Source organism: Diabrotica undecimpunctata, chromosome 2, assembly GCF_040954645.1.
Source record: "Diabrotica undecimpunctata isolate CICGRU chromosome 2, icDiaUnde3, whole genome shotgun sequence".
Classification (NCBI taxonomy): domain Eukaryota; kingdom Metazoa; phylum Arthropoda; class Insecta; order Coleoptera; family Chrysomelidae; genus Diabrotica; species Diabrotica undecimpunctata.
The window spans coordinates 45,413,304-45,429,138 of NC_092804.1; the positions used below are offsets into that span (position 1 = coordinate 45,413,304).

Consider the following 15,835-nt stretch of genomic DNA (forward strand, 5'->3'; position numbering starts at 1 on the left):
TACTTATTATGGTAGGTCAGTCTATTGAAGGAACTTGTTTTGAATATTTTTTAATATAACCATAAAAATAGCTGTCATATTTAGATTTCTATTTATGTTAAATACTTTTTAGCCTCTATGAACTGTGGTCATATATTGTATTCAAAAAGATTATGAAATTATGTTCATTAATATTTAATCCTAATACAGTTCTTACACTTATTAAAATTAAATAGTTCTGATTTAAAAAGGTTCCTATTCATGAGTAATTAATATTTTGCAACATAAGGCAATGAAACATGTGACTTTAAAGTATACATAAAATTCATTATCTCTAATATTAGTTGTTATCTATAAGCTAACAAAAATGTTACACCAATGTTTATAATTATTGTGGCTATTACAATTGTTTATTATATTTACATAGTTTGCATAAATGTTATCAGCAATTGGTTGTTAATATGTAACTTAATTGTTATTTTACAAAAAGAACAACATAATAATTAATAAATCATTATTAAATTGTTAAGAAATGTGCATTATATAAGAACAAAAATGTATGCATAGCAATGTATAAAATACAAAAGTTTATTTGGTCTTGTAATGTCAATATTTTTTGTTAGAAATTTGCTATATCAAACTATAGTATTATGTTTTCAATCCAACTCATAAATAGATAGGTCATAAATTGTCCAATTAGGAGCTGTTGATTTAAAATGAATATCTCTTGTAGCATCTAAATTTTCTCTAGAAATGTGTCTCCTTGAAATTAGTGGTTTCAGATCTTTCTATTCAACATTTTACTCATTATTTAATACCTTGGTTACTGAGGTTTAACATTTAATTTACTATGTCTTGCATTGCATGCCCATATTGAGATACATATTGTATATGTATTTTGTCTATGGGTCACATGTGGCATGTGCCCTCTAGTACACAGAAGTATAAATGTTTCGTATAACCCATACAAAAAATTATTAAATAAGTACTAATCATTTTAATCTTAAACAGCACATGCCTCCAGTGTCTCATGTGGAGGCATGTGCATCAAAAACTTTCTTTGGGAGGTAAGTAATTGGATAAGATTATGAAAGCAAAACATTTTTTATCAACATAAATAGGACATTTTAAACGACACAATTTAAAATTATTTAGGGTTTCTGCTTCTTCTAATTAATTATGTGTCATATTAAAACAATATCCAGGCTGACAAGGGCTATCTGAACAAAAAGTTATAACCCAAGAAACGTTTTTATCCACTTTATAGCAACATAAACCTGACAATTTTAATACTTGATGACAGCCTCTACATGACTTTTCTCATTTCCTTCATGTTTGGAAAAAGTATGCACTCTTTTTTTAAGTGGTTTTTTTTTGAGACTTTTAAGTATACTAAATTATAAGATAACTGATATATTTTTCTTTTCAGAGATATCAATTATACATTTCAGTTAAAATCATTTTTTTTTTATTTATTGGCTGTAGCCTTTGATATCAATAACACATGTGTCTTATCCATCCACTTAATAATTCTTGTTCCATCTTTCTTATTCCAATATCCTCTTCACTTCATCTTTTCATACCACTTAAGAATAGGTGGTATTACATTTCTGTTTCCTCTCAGAGTACCACAGTACATTATATTTTCTGCTAACAATCTTTTAACAAGAGCTATTCCTGAATAAGAGTTATCAGTAAATAATATTTTGTCAGCTTTATTTGTTGTACAATTAAGTAATTTTAGAACAGCTGCTTCAGAGTGTGATACATTTATCAGTTGTACATTTTTTCCTATGTAAATTCTTACACTGAAAGTATAGCCTCAGGTGAACAGTTTCACTGTTATGATTCTTGTTAGGGATGTACTGATGAAAATGCAGAAAATGTAGGCTTCATTATTGTCTGAAAATTTAGAATCAGCTTCATAACTAAATTTTCTGTTTGCACAATCAATTTGTTGTATCCTCCTTTTTATAATGTTTTAACAATTTTCTCTATCTTTCTATCTTTTGTTTTAAGTTTTTCTAGTATTGATACATTTGTTCGATAGCTGTATCAGAAGTCTCATTATTTTTAAAATGTAGAAGTTTCCAAAATGTAAGTAAAAACGCAGAAATAAGGCAGCCACAAAATATAACAATAGGAGAATACAACATAGAGGGGGTAAAAAACTTTATATACTTGGGATCCCTAGTCACGTCTGATAATAACGTTACGGAGGAAGTGAAGAGGCGAATATTTATTGCAAATAAATGTTACCATGGCTTAATTAGACACCTAAGATCAGATAACGTCGCAAGAAAGACAAAATGCCAAATATATAAAACCCTAATAAGACCGGTACTCACATATGGCTCAGAAACCTGGACACTCACTAAAAGAGAGGAAACGTTGTTAGCCACCTTCGAAAGAAAAATCTTGCGACACATATATAAGGGCACAAAAGAAAACGGAATATGGCGAAGACGATACAACTCTGAACTATACAAAATATACCAGGATCCGGATATTATAACATTCATTAAAATAGGACGGCTGCGTTGGATAGGACATGTAGAAAGAATGGAAGAAGGCGAAATACCAAACAAAATATTCAAACAGATGCCAGTAGGAAAAAGAACAAGAGGAAGACCGAAACTGAGATACTTAGAACAAATAGAAAATGATATAACAACCTTAAAAATAAAAAACTGGAGAAAAAAAGCACGAAACAGATCAGAATGGAGAAGAATCCTGGAACAGGCCAAGACCCAAAAAGGGTTGTTGAGCCAGTGATGATGATGATGAGAAGTTTCCATAAAATCACAATATGTTCTGGACTTAAAACTTTTGTAATATATTTATTATAATACATCTCATCTTTAGACCATTATAAATTTATATGTGGTAGTTAAGTGAGACCTATTGCTATTAGTGCTCCTGGGAAGTTTTTATTTCAGTTTTGTTTCTTGCCATCCATTAATTTTCAATCCATTTCACACTTTATTTTTGAACATCATAATAATAATTGATAATACATAATTGTTGATTATATTAACAACACTATCCAATATTTCATCTGTTATGAAATAATTAAGTAAAAATGCTCAATGGTTTCTGAACCCCATGTGGTTTATTACCAACCAATGTTTTTTTTTACCACAAACTGTCTTCATCTTTTTGTAAATTGTACCATTCATCACTATTCTCCTCACTCCTTTTGTTATTACTAGATGGAACTTGACATCACATACACTTGGATATGTGTAGAAATAATTTCAGCATCACTATTAAGAGAAGAACTTAGCAGAAGATGAAGAAAATTTGAGAAAATAACTCCTATCTATTAACAAATTATAGCGGCCATAGGGATCTTCGATACTATCAGCATCAGATAAAAATTCATGACTTTCTATGAACCCTGTATTATCATTTATTTCATTTAACACTGTATTAGTTTCACAACTCTTTTCAAAGTATTTGTTATCCCTAATTGTTTGCCATAAATTCTGAATTAATGTCCATTTATAACTTCTGCCACCTTTTGTTTCACTATTTAACCCTCATCCGGACACTTATTTTTTCTGACGTAGTAGGACAGAGTGTGTCCGTCGGACACAGGGTAACAATATTATGGTATTTCATGTTATAATTACTAAAATATGCGACAATTTATTTGAATTTTTATTTTTAGTTAATAAAGTAATAATTAGTGAGTGCTCAGTCTATAATACATAAAAAACAGCGTAAATCTTAATCTATAATTCTAAAGTATCTACAATGATATGACATTTTATTACTTTCTTATGCAACTAATACACTCATGTTTATACTGCTGTAGTCGTTGCAATTGTTCTTGCTGCAACTATTACAAGTTTGTTTTTCTGTTCTTGATTTTTTTAATAATATCTTCTTTTCTGTATTGACTGAGGTGTGGCACTTGTGGCAGTTGTTTCTCCTGCAAAGTTCGCCATAAGGAATCTAGTTGATTTAGACAGTCCTACGTTCGATTTGCGGATAATATAAGGTTTATAAGTTATTCTGCTGTTTCAATTATGAATAGACGTCTTTTTTCGTGTTTTTTTATGTTCCAGTTTGGCTGCGGGTTGATCCAAATAACATAAGATGCTAGACAGCATACATCTAACATATTCATAAAATATGCGAAAATCCAACGGTTTGTTTTATGTTTGCACATATATTGATCCACTATCTGGTCGACCGAGTTAACTCCACATTTTATTATAGTTTTTGTTTTATTATAGTCGAGAATTATAAACTCTGGGTTATGGTGCATCTCCTCTCTAATCTTATTCGAGTAATGCATTGTTGACAACACTATGACACTTTTCATAGGCTTAGGCACGTATGATACCAATGTTGCCTATTTTGTAAAACCAAATGTAGAATACAATGGCTCCTTGTTCTTACATGGTTGAAACTCAGGAGGAATAAACTTTTTATGTTTTCTAACTGTGCTAGCAATTATTAAACCATTAGATAGCATATTATAAGCAATATTTAAGTCCGTAAAATAGTTCTCACATGTTACGTTTCTGTTGGTTTTAAGTCCCAAACCAGTAGCTAGTTGATTACCTTCTTTGCCGAGATATGAAATCGCAATTAGAGGATAAAAAGTTTCAGAGTCACATGCCCACAATCAACTGCTCGTCGATTGTTATATTTTGTCCTGGCAAATAATGATTTTTCAAATTTCCTAGTACTTGATTCCATATATCTCGTATAGCAGCTAGTTTATCTTTTTTACGTCTCTTGGATCTTGTCTTTTTGTCGTCGAAACGAATAAACCGCAAAAGCTCTTTGAACCGATTTATACCCATAGTGGCTCAAAAAATCTGTGGTCCATAAATTGAATTCCACAAAGCTTCATAACTTGCACAGTTTGATTTCAGATGGCGGGCGGTAAACAGGAGACCAAAGAAAGCATACATTTCAATTCTATCGTAGGACTTACATGGTTTATTTTGCAATACAGGATGAGCCTCTACATTGGTGTACGGGACAATGTCATCCACAACATTTTCATTCAAATATAAGCGAAATGTGTCTAGTGGGTCTTCAATTCGTGTTCCATGTGGAAGTTGAACTTTGTGTAGTGGTTCTTTTACTAAATTACGAACTCGTGTTCGTCCAGTCGTAAAAGGTTGTGATCACCACTCAGTTTTATCTTTAGCAACACACATTTCTGGTTGACTATTTCTGATGTGTTGTTCAAGAGCTGAAATTTTATCATGAAGTATACTAGTCTACATCTACGTTTTATTTTATACTTACTTATGAATTACTAGTCAAACTAGTCATAGCGTGTTTAGTACTTCACGTGACCGTTAGTCGATAAATATTAATAACCAGTGGCGTAACCGCATCGAATAGCAAATTGTGTCCGACGGACACGCACTGTCCGGTTACGTCAGTAAAAATAATTTTATTTATTTATATTTTATTTTGATTAGCTTAAAATATTTAGTTGTTGTCTCCAATAAGTTTACTTTAAAGCCAACAAAGTCCTAATTTTTGATGTAATAATATACTGCGATTTTTGAAATATACAGTAACGTATCTATAAGTGTGTCTGATGGACACACCTTTTCCGGATAAGGGTTAAACTTAGTACTGCTTACACTTCAATGTGTTATAATTTATAATAAACTGAATGCATAATACAGCTACAGGCACTTACAAGTTAAAACAAATGAAACACAAATGTCTCTTGGGGTTTGTGGTATTTCTAAGGATATTTTTGAAGATAGGATAGAATTAGTTTACAGTTGGAATATCATTAGTTTACATTTTAATTCAAAATTTGCTATCAGCAGGTTATGATGAACCAGTATCTGCCCTAAAAGTATTTTCCTTCAGTGGTTTTGATTTGAGGTTTGATTATATAACTTTGTTATTATAATAGTTATCTGTAAATTTAAATAGAGGTTTAAAAAATATATATTTGTAGATATTTTTTTTGTTAGCATATGAGAGAATCTAGTTAGAAATAATTAGATGTATTGATTTGATCTAATTATGAGGGATTTCACTTGTTTTTATTCAAATTCAAATATACTGTAAATATCAATAACTATCATATTTTGGTTTAACTGCTTATACCCCATTAGTATCTTACAGTTGATAAAAAGCATGTAGAGCAGTTTTTTAAGTCAGACAGGCATAATGATCTGCACTCAGTAGTCTAAACAATACAGAATAAAGAAGAAAACATAAGTAAGCAAAGAAGATTAAGTTTTGATGAATTACAGTAAAATCATATAAGAATTCTTCTAGTTATACCAGCAACAAGGCTGTGTCTAGCCAAATTCAACATCAAAATATTACCTCAGAACTTGGATGATATTTACTTAGTTGTCTATAAAATTACAACTATTGCCAAACCTAGTATGTAGATACCTATTCATGTTGTCAATTGAGACCTGGAATGAGTTTAATATTACAGATACAAAAAATAGTTGTATTACTTGATGGGGCAACATCCCTCCCACATAAATGGGGCTTGTCTGCATGCCAAGATATATCATAAACAGTCTGATAACACATTAAATAGTTTGCCAACTCAATATCTCATAAGGTAAAGAAACATAAAAGGACCCTGAATAAGAGCAAGCCCCTTCTACCAGGAAACTGGGAATAGTATGTAGAAAGTAGAACTATTTCCTGTAAAAAAACAACACAAGATGTTAGATCAATATAACATTATTGATTTAGTTAGAAATAAAAATTAAAGGATGATTTTTTTATTATTATCTCTATATTCGTTATGATTTTGATTGCTGTATTTCTGTAGTTTCGTGTCTATACCTTAGATATTTTAACTTTTTAAATATGATTTATTTATTCACTTTTTACAAAGTTTTTTTTATACTTCTTACAGGAGGTTTATAATCTGTGTGCCAGAATCTGCCAAACAGAATTTAATAAGGATTTGTTTTCAAATCGAATTGGCTCATTGGTTCTATTTGGACTTCTATGTTGGAAATGACAGCCGGTTGAAGGCTTGTAGCATTTATGAATTTGCCGCCCATGTATTTCAGGTTAGTTCAGTTTTTCGAATTTGATTTTTCAATAATTTTGCTGATCAGTGTACAATAATTACTTAGGTTGAACTCATACTTTGTAGTAATAAAACTTTGTAGTGTAGTCATTGCATTACAACCCTTGCAAATCCTGAACATCAGTTAATATCAGTTTGTGATAGTTAATATGTTTTAGTATGACATTATTATATTATTTAAATGAAACATAAAAATAGGTATTTATTTTGCAAAGTTACATTTGATTATAAAATTTGAGATTTAGAAGAGGACGAAGTTGCTGTGACCAAGTGCTGTCCTTAACTACATTTATTGAAGCTGGCTTTGAAAGACGCGAAAAATCTGCCATAACATTTATAGATCTCACGGCTGCGTATGACACTGTGTGGAGAGAGGGCCTTATTTATAAGCTGATGAAAATCATACCTTGCCTCAAAACTTGTCAGCTGATAAACAATCTACTAACAGACTGTTTCAGGTATATATGAATGATGCACAGAATAACGTTAGAAAACTTAACAACGGCTTACCTCAAGGCTCAGTGCTAGCTCCTTTATTATTTAACCTTTATACAGCAGATATACCTGAAACAAAATCAAGAAAATTTGCTTATGCTGACGACCTGGCCATTGGCTTCCAAGATAATAGTAAAGAAGCAGGAGAACGAGCTCTAAACGAGGACTTAACTACACTAAGTAACTATTTTCGCTTACGTCCTAACACAAGCAAAACTGAAACCTGTCTCTTTCACCTATCGAATCAACTTGCGGGCGATACTCTCAATGTAACTCTAAATGATACAGCTATCAAACATAACAACAACCCCAAATATCTAGGTGTCACACTTGATAGAACACTCACCTTCAAAAGTCATCTTACAAACTCAGCCGGTAAACTAAGAACAAGAAATAACTTAATATCAAAACTTGCCGGAACAACTTGGGGTGCTTCTGCAGATACTCTTCGGACCTCTGCTCTAGCTTTGGTTTTTTCAGTGGCAGAATATTGTGCACCAGTATGGCTAAATAGTGCACATACAAGCAAAATCGATGTCCAACTTAACCAAACCATGAGAATAATCACTGGAACAATAAAACCAACGCCAGTGAGATGGCTGCCTACTCTGAGCAATATTGCTCCACCAGATCTACGCCGTACAGCAGCATTAGTGAGAGAGTACCAGAAAATTGTAGCCAACGTACAATTACCAATACATCAAGATATCCCAGACATCTCAAAAGAGCACCAGCGACTGAGATCTAGAAATCCTCCAATACGATCTGTCCGAAAAATTGGTAATTCCTATGATATACATAGGCAATGGACAACAAGATGGATGCCACAGTAGAATCAGACTATATTAAGATATCCACCCCAACTCAGGGTTTCATCGGATCAAATCTGCCCCGGTCCACTTGGGCAAGGCTTAATCGTATACGTACCGGATATGGTAAATGTGCTGACTCGCTGTTCAGGTGGGGTCGTGCAGAAAGTTCACAGTGCGATTGCGGACAATCTAGACAGACCATAAGCCATTGTGTTTCAGACTGCTTGAATCGTGCCTACCGTGGAAACCTCCAGGACTTTGCGGAATGTTCCGCAGAAGCAATTGAATGGCTATGTAAATTGGACATTAATATTTAGTGTCATTCATTCTGTCATCTTTAGTGTTTAAATAATATATTTAATATATATGTAAATATTATTGTATTTGTATATTTATCGTACTGTGAAAGTCCATACGCTAAATAAATAATAAAATTTGAGATTACCCATTTTGGAGGAAATAGCAAAACTTGAAAGTTTTTATTTTATAGAAAAGGGTAGTTAACATACTCATTTGTTATAAGAGATATGAAAACAAATTAATAAGGTAAAAGTTGGGGCATAGATAGGACCATACTTAAAGTGTTTTTAAATATACTGGATCAGCCATATGGGCAGAGTGGAACAATTTTATCATTTTTTTTTTGGAATACCCTATATTTTTTTACATTTTTGAACTCTTCTTGATGTTCTCGTTTTTGCAATATAAGGTTTTGCAATGTTTTATCTTAGTTTAAAAGATAATTATGTTTTTTTATTAATTTCGTCGCAACTTTAGCACCCTGTGGAATTGTAGGAATTTGACATTTAAAAATTTATTCATATTTCATTCATAATAAATCAACTTAAAGTGAAGTGACATTTAATATACAAATAGAATTATATGTAAAACAATATATTTGCTTAACAAAAATAACAAGAAAATGGTCTCCACCTACACCAATACACAATTGCAACATTTCTGTGTTTAATGTCATACATTCATTGCTAATTCTCTCCTTCACCTTATCCCTCCTCCTCTTCTAAATCATTTTTCAGGAAAATTGTGATTTATTTAGAATTATTTTCAGGAAACTTGTAATATCCACATTCTCTGTCATATTTTAAGTTCATTGGTACTACTTCCCATAATTCTTTGCCCATAACATGTATATATGTTTATCTGTTTATGTGATCCTCAAAAAAGTATCTCTCCCAAGAATTACCACAAAAAACAATCAACATCTATCCTACTGTGGGTGAGGAATGTAGTGTCAATTATAAGTTGAGTAATAGTGGAAATTATGTCTGTTTACAGTACCAAGATTGTGAAAGGTAGCTTCATCTCCAAATAAAATATATTCAAAGAAATCATTCATTATTCTAAATTTATTCAAAGATAATCATTCAAAGATAATCAACCATATCGTTTCAAGAACAAAATATGATTAAAATGTCTGTTGGTAGTTCAGATTGCTTTCCTAGGTGGCGCTGGGAGATATTGTACTGAAAAAAACAGTGTGAGTTGTCGTCTTAGCCTTTCATATAGATAAATGGTGTTTGAATTTTTGCAATGACAGAATTATAGTGTTTTTGTTCATAACTAGTATTCATCATACTATTTTAAATTTATATTCATTTTGGTGCCTTTTCCTCTTTAAAAAAAAATTAATTATAACAGTTAACCGGTAGCTTACCTTCTTTGATTTCATGGAGTAGCACTAATTTAGAAGTTAATGACAGGAATAATATCCATCCGTCCATCCAATGGCACTACAGCCCAAATCGGGCCTTGGCCTCCTTCAACAAGCTTCTCCAATCATCTCGATTTACCACTGTTCTTTTCCATGAACGCGTTCCCAGGCAGTTCCTGGCATCCTCATCGACTTCGTCGTCCCATCTCTTTTTAGGTCTTCCAACAGGTCTTTTTCCCTGCATTCTTGCATTTAGTAATTTTCTGGGGATTCTATTCTCATGCATGCGGACCACGTGCCCTGCCCACCGTAATCTCTGCAGTTTAGTGTATTGTGCTAGAGTTGGTTCGCTATATTGCTCGTATATTTCTCTATTATACCTAGTTCGCCAGTTGTTGTTTTCACTTATTGGGCCCAGTATCCTACATAATATTTTTCTTTCAAACACATCTAATGCATTGGCAGATTTCTGTGTCATCACCCATGTTTCACAACCATAACTTACTATGGGCCTGATTATTGATTTATAGACCCGGAGTTTTGTTTTCAGGTGTACGTCTCGCGATTTGAATATGTGGCTCATCGCGAAATAGGCTTTATTTGCTAGCACAAGCCTTCTATTAATTTCCGGTTCTTCTTCATTGCTTGCGACCAGATCCATTCCTAAGTATGTGAATCTATTCACATGTTCTATATCGTCAATAAAATGTTGTTGCGCCGGTCCATTTGATCTGGTTTGTATGAGTAGTTTTGTTTTATTTGTATTTATTGCTAGCCCTACTGTTTCTGCACTCTGTTTCAACTCAACGTAGGTTTTTTCCACTGCGTTCACTGTTCTGCTCATTATGTTTATATCATCTGCGTATGCTGCTAATTGGGTAGACTTATTTGTAAGTATATTATTTCCGCTCACCGTCAACTGTCTAATTACATATTCAAGAACAAGATATAGAGCGTTGGAGCTAGTCCGTCGCCTTGTTTCAGTCCTTGCGTTATCATAAACGCATCAGTGATCTGTCCCTGAATACATACATGTGCTTCTGTTTCTGTCATTGTCATTTGCACTAGTCGTATTAATTTTGATGGTATGCCAAATTCTTCCAGTATATTAGGTAGAATTGTTCTATCTATTGAATCATAGTCTTGTTTAAAATCTACAAAGAGATTGTAAACGTCCATGTCATATTCCCATGCTTTGGCTAGTATTTGTTTAACTGTAAATAGTTGGTCAATGGTAGATCTATTTTGCCTAAACCCTGCTTGATATTCCCCGATGATTTTTTCTGTGAGAGGTTGGAGTCTTGGATTAATGATGTTTGTGAGTATTTTGTATCTCGAACAAAGTAAAGAGATGCCTCTATAATTCTGACACAACAGTTTGTCTCCTTTTTTATAGATAGGGCAGATTATACTTTTCTTCCATAGTTGAGGGATTTCTTCTTCTATCCATATCTCTCGTATTAGCTGGTACATCTGTTGTAAATTCCTTCCTCCTTGCTTGAGTAGTTCTGCCGGTATTTTATCTATTCCCGGTGCTCTATGGCAGGAATAATATCCTTAACTCTAATTTTATTATGCTAATCTCCACTTAACTTGATATAATCTAATTCCCATATCGATGGCATATGTTTGACTAAACATTTTATTTATTTCATATAAATTAATAATGGCAGATGTGTAAAAACTCGAAACAGTACTTAAGGGGGCTAATTATACAAACCTTCAGATAGATTTGATCTGTGACTACTTTTCTAAGGTATCAGTGACATTATGTAAATACCTTGAATATTCTTTGTTCCTTGTGTTTTTCAAAAACATCAGAAGTAATTTCTTCATGGCAGTCACTCTGCATCTCAGTGCCTTCTCTTGTCGGAGAACTATTAATATGATGGTAGAAATAATTAAAAAATGTAAAAATAATTTATAGATCATTTTTTTATTGAATAATGTTGTTTTAACAAATGTTCACATCAAAACAAATTCATTTTAATAAGTTTTATTTGACAATCTGTATTTTTAACACAGCACATCCCCCACCTTAAACCAGAGAGCCATAAACTCAATGAGATTATGGAAAAATGGAAGGAGTACAAACAAAGCGTACCTACTTATGGGGCCATAATGCTTTCTGAAAATCTATCTCACGTTCTTCTTGTTCAAAGTTACTGGGCTAAATCTTCCTGGAGTTTCCCTAAGGGTAAAGTAAATGAAGAAGAAGATCCTGCTCATTGCGCTGTCAGGGAGGTGCTGGAGGAAACCGGTTTTGATATTAGCAAGTATATAGATCCTGATGATTACATCCAGTCTACAATTAATGATCAGTTGGTCAGGTATGACAAATATAATAAGAGTGTTATTGATATTGATTACTATAATTTAAGTGTTCTTGCACAAATTGTGGTAAATCCTCACCAGAAAAGAAATTTATTTTATTAACAACATAAAATAATTATTATAATTAACTGCAAATCATAAATTATAAAATTCATAAACTTGTTTAGGTTATATATAGTCAAGAATATCCCTATGGCAACGAAATTCAGTCCAAAAACAAGATGCGAAATAAAAGCATGCTCGTGGTTTCCCGTTGCAGACTTACCGACGAGCAAAAAGGATTCCACACCTAAGACCAAAATGGGGGTGAATGCTAACGCTTTTTTCATGGTGTTACCTTTCGTGAAAAGACTGAAGCAAATTTGTAGCTTAAACGGAAGTACAATTCAACCGAGGCATCGACACAAATCGGCCAGTTTTTGTGAGAGCGATGCGGTGTATCCAAGACATAGGTAAGCTAGCTATTTATTATATTATAACTATATAGGTATAGTTTCCTTCAAGATATAAGGAATTTTGCCTGACGCTGGTGGGATCACCCTACCGATTTAGTATTATAATAACAAACAACAGACCCTCCAGGAGCGGATTGGCTAAAATTAACAAAAAAGTTCAAGTACGTAATATAATATTTTAATAGGGTTGGAATAATAAATATAAAATTAAATGTCATATCATATATTTAATAGGTATTTATATCTATGTAGTTATAGGTATGTTATTATGTACAATGAAATAAAAGAAATGAACAAATAAAAGAAATTAAGGAAAATAATGTTAATAACAGTAAAAGATTAAAAGAGTGGTAGCAAAAATCAGAATTAAAAAAAGATAACATAATAAAATTAGAAACAATAACATAAAAAGATAAAATTTAAAGTTTAGATGGAAAAACATAATTACAAATTACAACTCTTATGTCACTATCGCTGTCATCTTCAGTAGAATCGTCATCATCTAATGTTATAATTATTGGTTTAATATGTGAGGTTAATGTTCTGTAATGGTCTTCCGTTTTTATAACATCAGTGTTGGGGAAATCTTTTTTATTTCTTTTACAACATGTGATACTGATTGGCTACTAAATTTGGGACAGCAGTTGTTTCGCCGTAAACTTCCCTTAAGTTGGCTCCAGATTAATTGGACATGAAAATTTTGATCGTTAATAATAAAATAATTGATTCCAAGAACTTAATTTCAGACGAGAAAATCAGATGAGTAAGCAAAGATGACTAATTCGTGTATAGCAATTTTTTTTTAATACGAAGCATTGTGTAGAAATTTTAATTTTAACAATTTATTTGCATTGCTAGTAGAGAGTCAGTTCTGTAAATAATATAAAGTCCGGTCCTAGTAAGCTGTTCCAAAACTATTGCTACCCGTCGCAAAGACAATTAAGGGATTAGTAACATCAATAGGTGTTGTTCATTACTATAATACTGCGGTTGACTGGGTCATCCCACCAGCCTCAGGCTAAATTTCTTATATCTTGAACTAAACTACACAATTACATCAACTTATAAAAGGACTAATATTTTATGTTCTAATGTATATTAGTACATATATGTGAACATAATTAATTTGCCGTAGAAATAAAAATAGTCGGTCAGATAGCCAAGTGGCCGATTCTCATTCGCTTCACTGTCGAATGGTTCAGCGGATGTGGGTTCGAGCCCCAGCTCGGTGTACAGAAAGATAAAAAAGGCTAACGCAGCAGTTTAAAATTCTAGATGAATTTGCGGCTTAGACTAGAACTAGAATATGCTGGTGTCTGATCGGCCTATGGTGAAGCAGTACGGCAAGAGATAAGGGCTTGCAGCTCGGTGATACTCCTCCGTAGATCCCTACCGGAAGGGCGTGGTGCCTAAATACCGGTGTATATATATAATTATATATATATATATATATATATATATATATATATATATATATATTTATATATATGTATATATATATATTTATAGAGAGAGAGAGAGAGAGAGAGAGAGAGAAGTAATATATTTGTCACATAAAAATAAGAACTAAGAGGCTAGAGTGTACTCAAAAAATATTGTCTTCATTTGAAAATTCATTCTTTAACCTTCCATTATACACTCTCTTCATTTTTTTTTATAGAAGTCATCTATAGCAACATAAATCCTTAAGACATTTTATAGTCTGAAATATTTTCAGCTGGATTAATTTTTTTAAGAACGTCATAATTTAAACGTAGTTGGATTCAAAAATTCAAAAAGTTACTGACATAACTCAAAAGAATACTGCAACTAATTTTAAACATAACATTAACTTTTTACAAGACTGGCACAACTCAAAATAATGCATTATTATTCACAGAAAGTACTGTATTATTCTATTGTGTTTTTAAGAAAGGAATGCGTATCTTAAAATATGACAATATTGTGCGAAATGTCGAACCAACTTCTCTTCAATTAACAATCTACGACACTTATACCATCCAATGGCAATAGGCATAAACTAACTTTATGATGTTATCACACAAAAAATACAGAATATTTAAAATCTATTCAATAACATGGTCCATTTTTCACTTTTTTTTAGATATGACGGTCTTCTTCCAAGGTGGAGGAAGTTTGGATTATTTCCTGAGAACCTCAATTCTCTTGTATACAACAGAACTTATTTCACAAAGCGCTTTTCTGTTATCCTCTTTTTTTTTAATTTGGAACTATTTTATGTAGACCTTGCCATAAACTTTTTTGTCAATGTCACCAAATTACCTCCCTTTCGATTTAAACATAATTTTATCCAATAGTCCCATATTCCTTATTTGTACGCAGTCGCATTTCAAGTATGGTATTACGAATTTCAAATTTTCGTCCTTACCACAGCGAAGGGCGTGTTTCGCGATATTTTTTTTCGCACCGCACACATTTTAAAGCATCGCACACATTTTAAAGCACCGCACACGAGTTATTGTACAAATATTACGGATTTTAAAGGACCACCTTTGTTTTTTTCCACAATAAAGTACTTATGTAGGTTACAAATTAGGGTATCTACATCTAAAACATGTCTTTGGCATTTTCAGTAAACAGCACGGGATTTTCACAAAATTAACAATATAACATGTTAACGCGTAGTCATACGACTTAAGTTTATCGTATGGTTTAGCTGTCGCTCTGACTTTTAACAGGAAGCTTGTCAGAAGAATTTATTTTTTATTTAGCGTATGGCATACAATAAGAACACAGAATTAAAAGGAAACGTAAAATGGAGAAAACGTTAAATGGAGTATTACAGACGAGCATCTAATTTATCAATATAATCTAAAACATTTTCGGTCGCATTCAAAAATTTCATTTTCTTAACTCTTCTTGCTATTCGGTCAATATATTAACCTCCTTATCTCTTCACATCTTTTGTTTGAAATATTTTCTGTTTTTGTTCAGCTTCGAGTAAAATTTTCTTGTCTTTTTTGGCTTACTTACTTCTTGTAGTTCTTGAAGTTCTTTGTTCATATTT

General features: G+C 32.3%; 1 protein-coding gene across 1 annotated transcript in view; it reads left to right on the top strand.

The window, feature by feature from the left end:
- The window catches only part of LOC140434491 (m7GpppN-mRNA hydrolase-like), a 29,143-nt gene that overhangs the window by 412 nt on the left and 12,896 nt on the right, over window positions 1–15,835 (top strand). Inside the window, exons 2-4 of the mRNA XM_072522795.1 lie at window positions 6,860–7,019; window positions 12,044–12,348; window positions 12,520–12,804. Coding sequence (XP_072378896.1) covers window positions 6,860–7,019; window positions 12,044–12,348; window positions 12,520–12,804 — 750 coding nt within the window. The remainder of the gene's footprint in view (window positions 1–6,859; window positions 7,020–12,043; window positions 12,349–12,519; window positions 12,805–15,835) is intronic.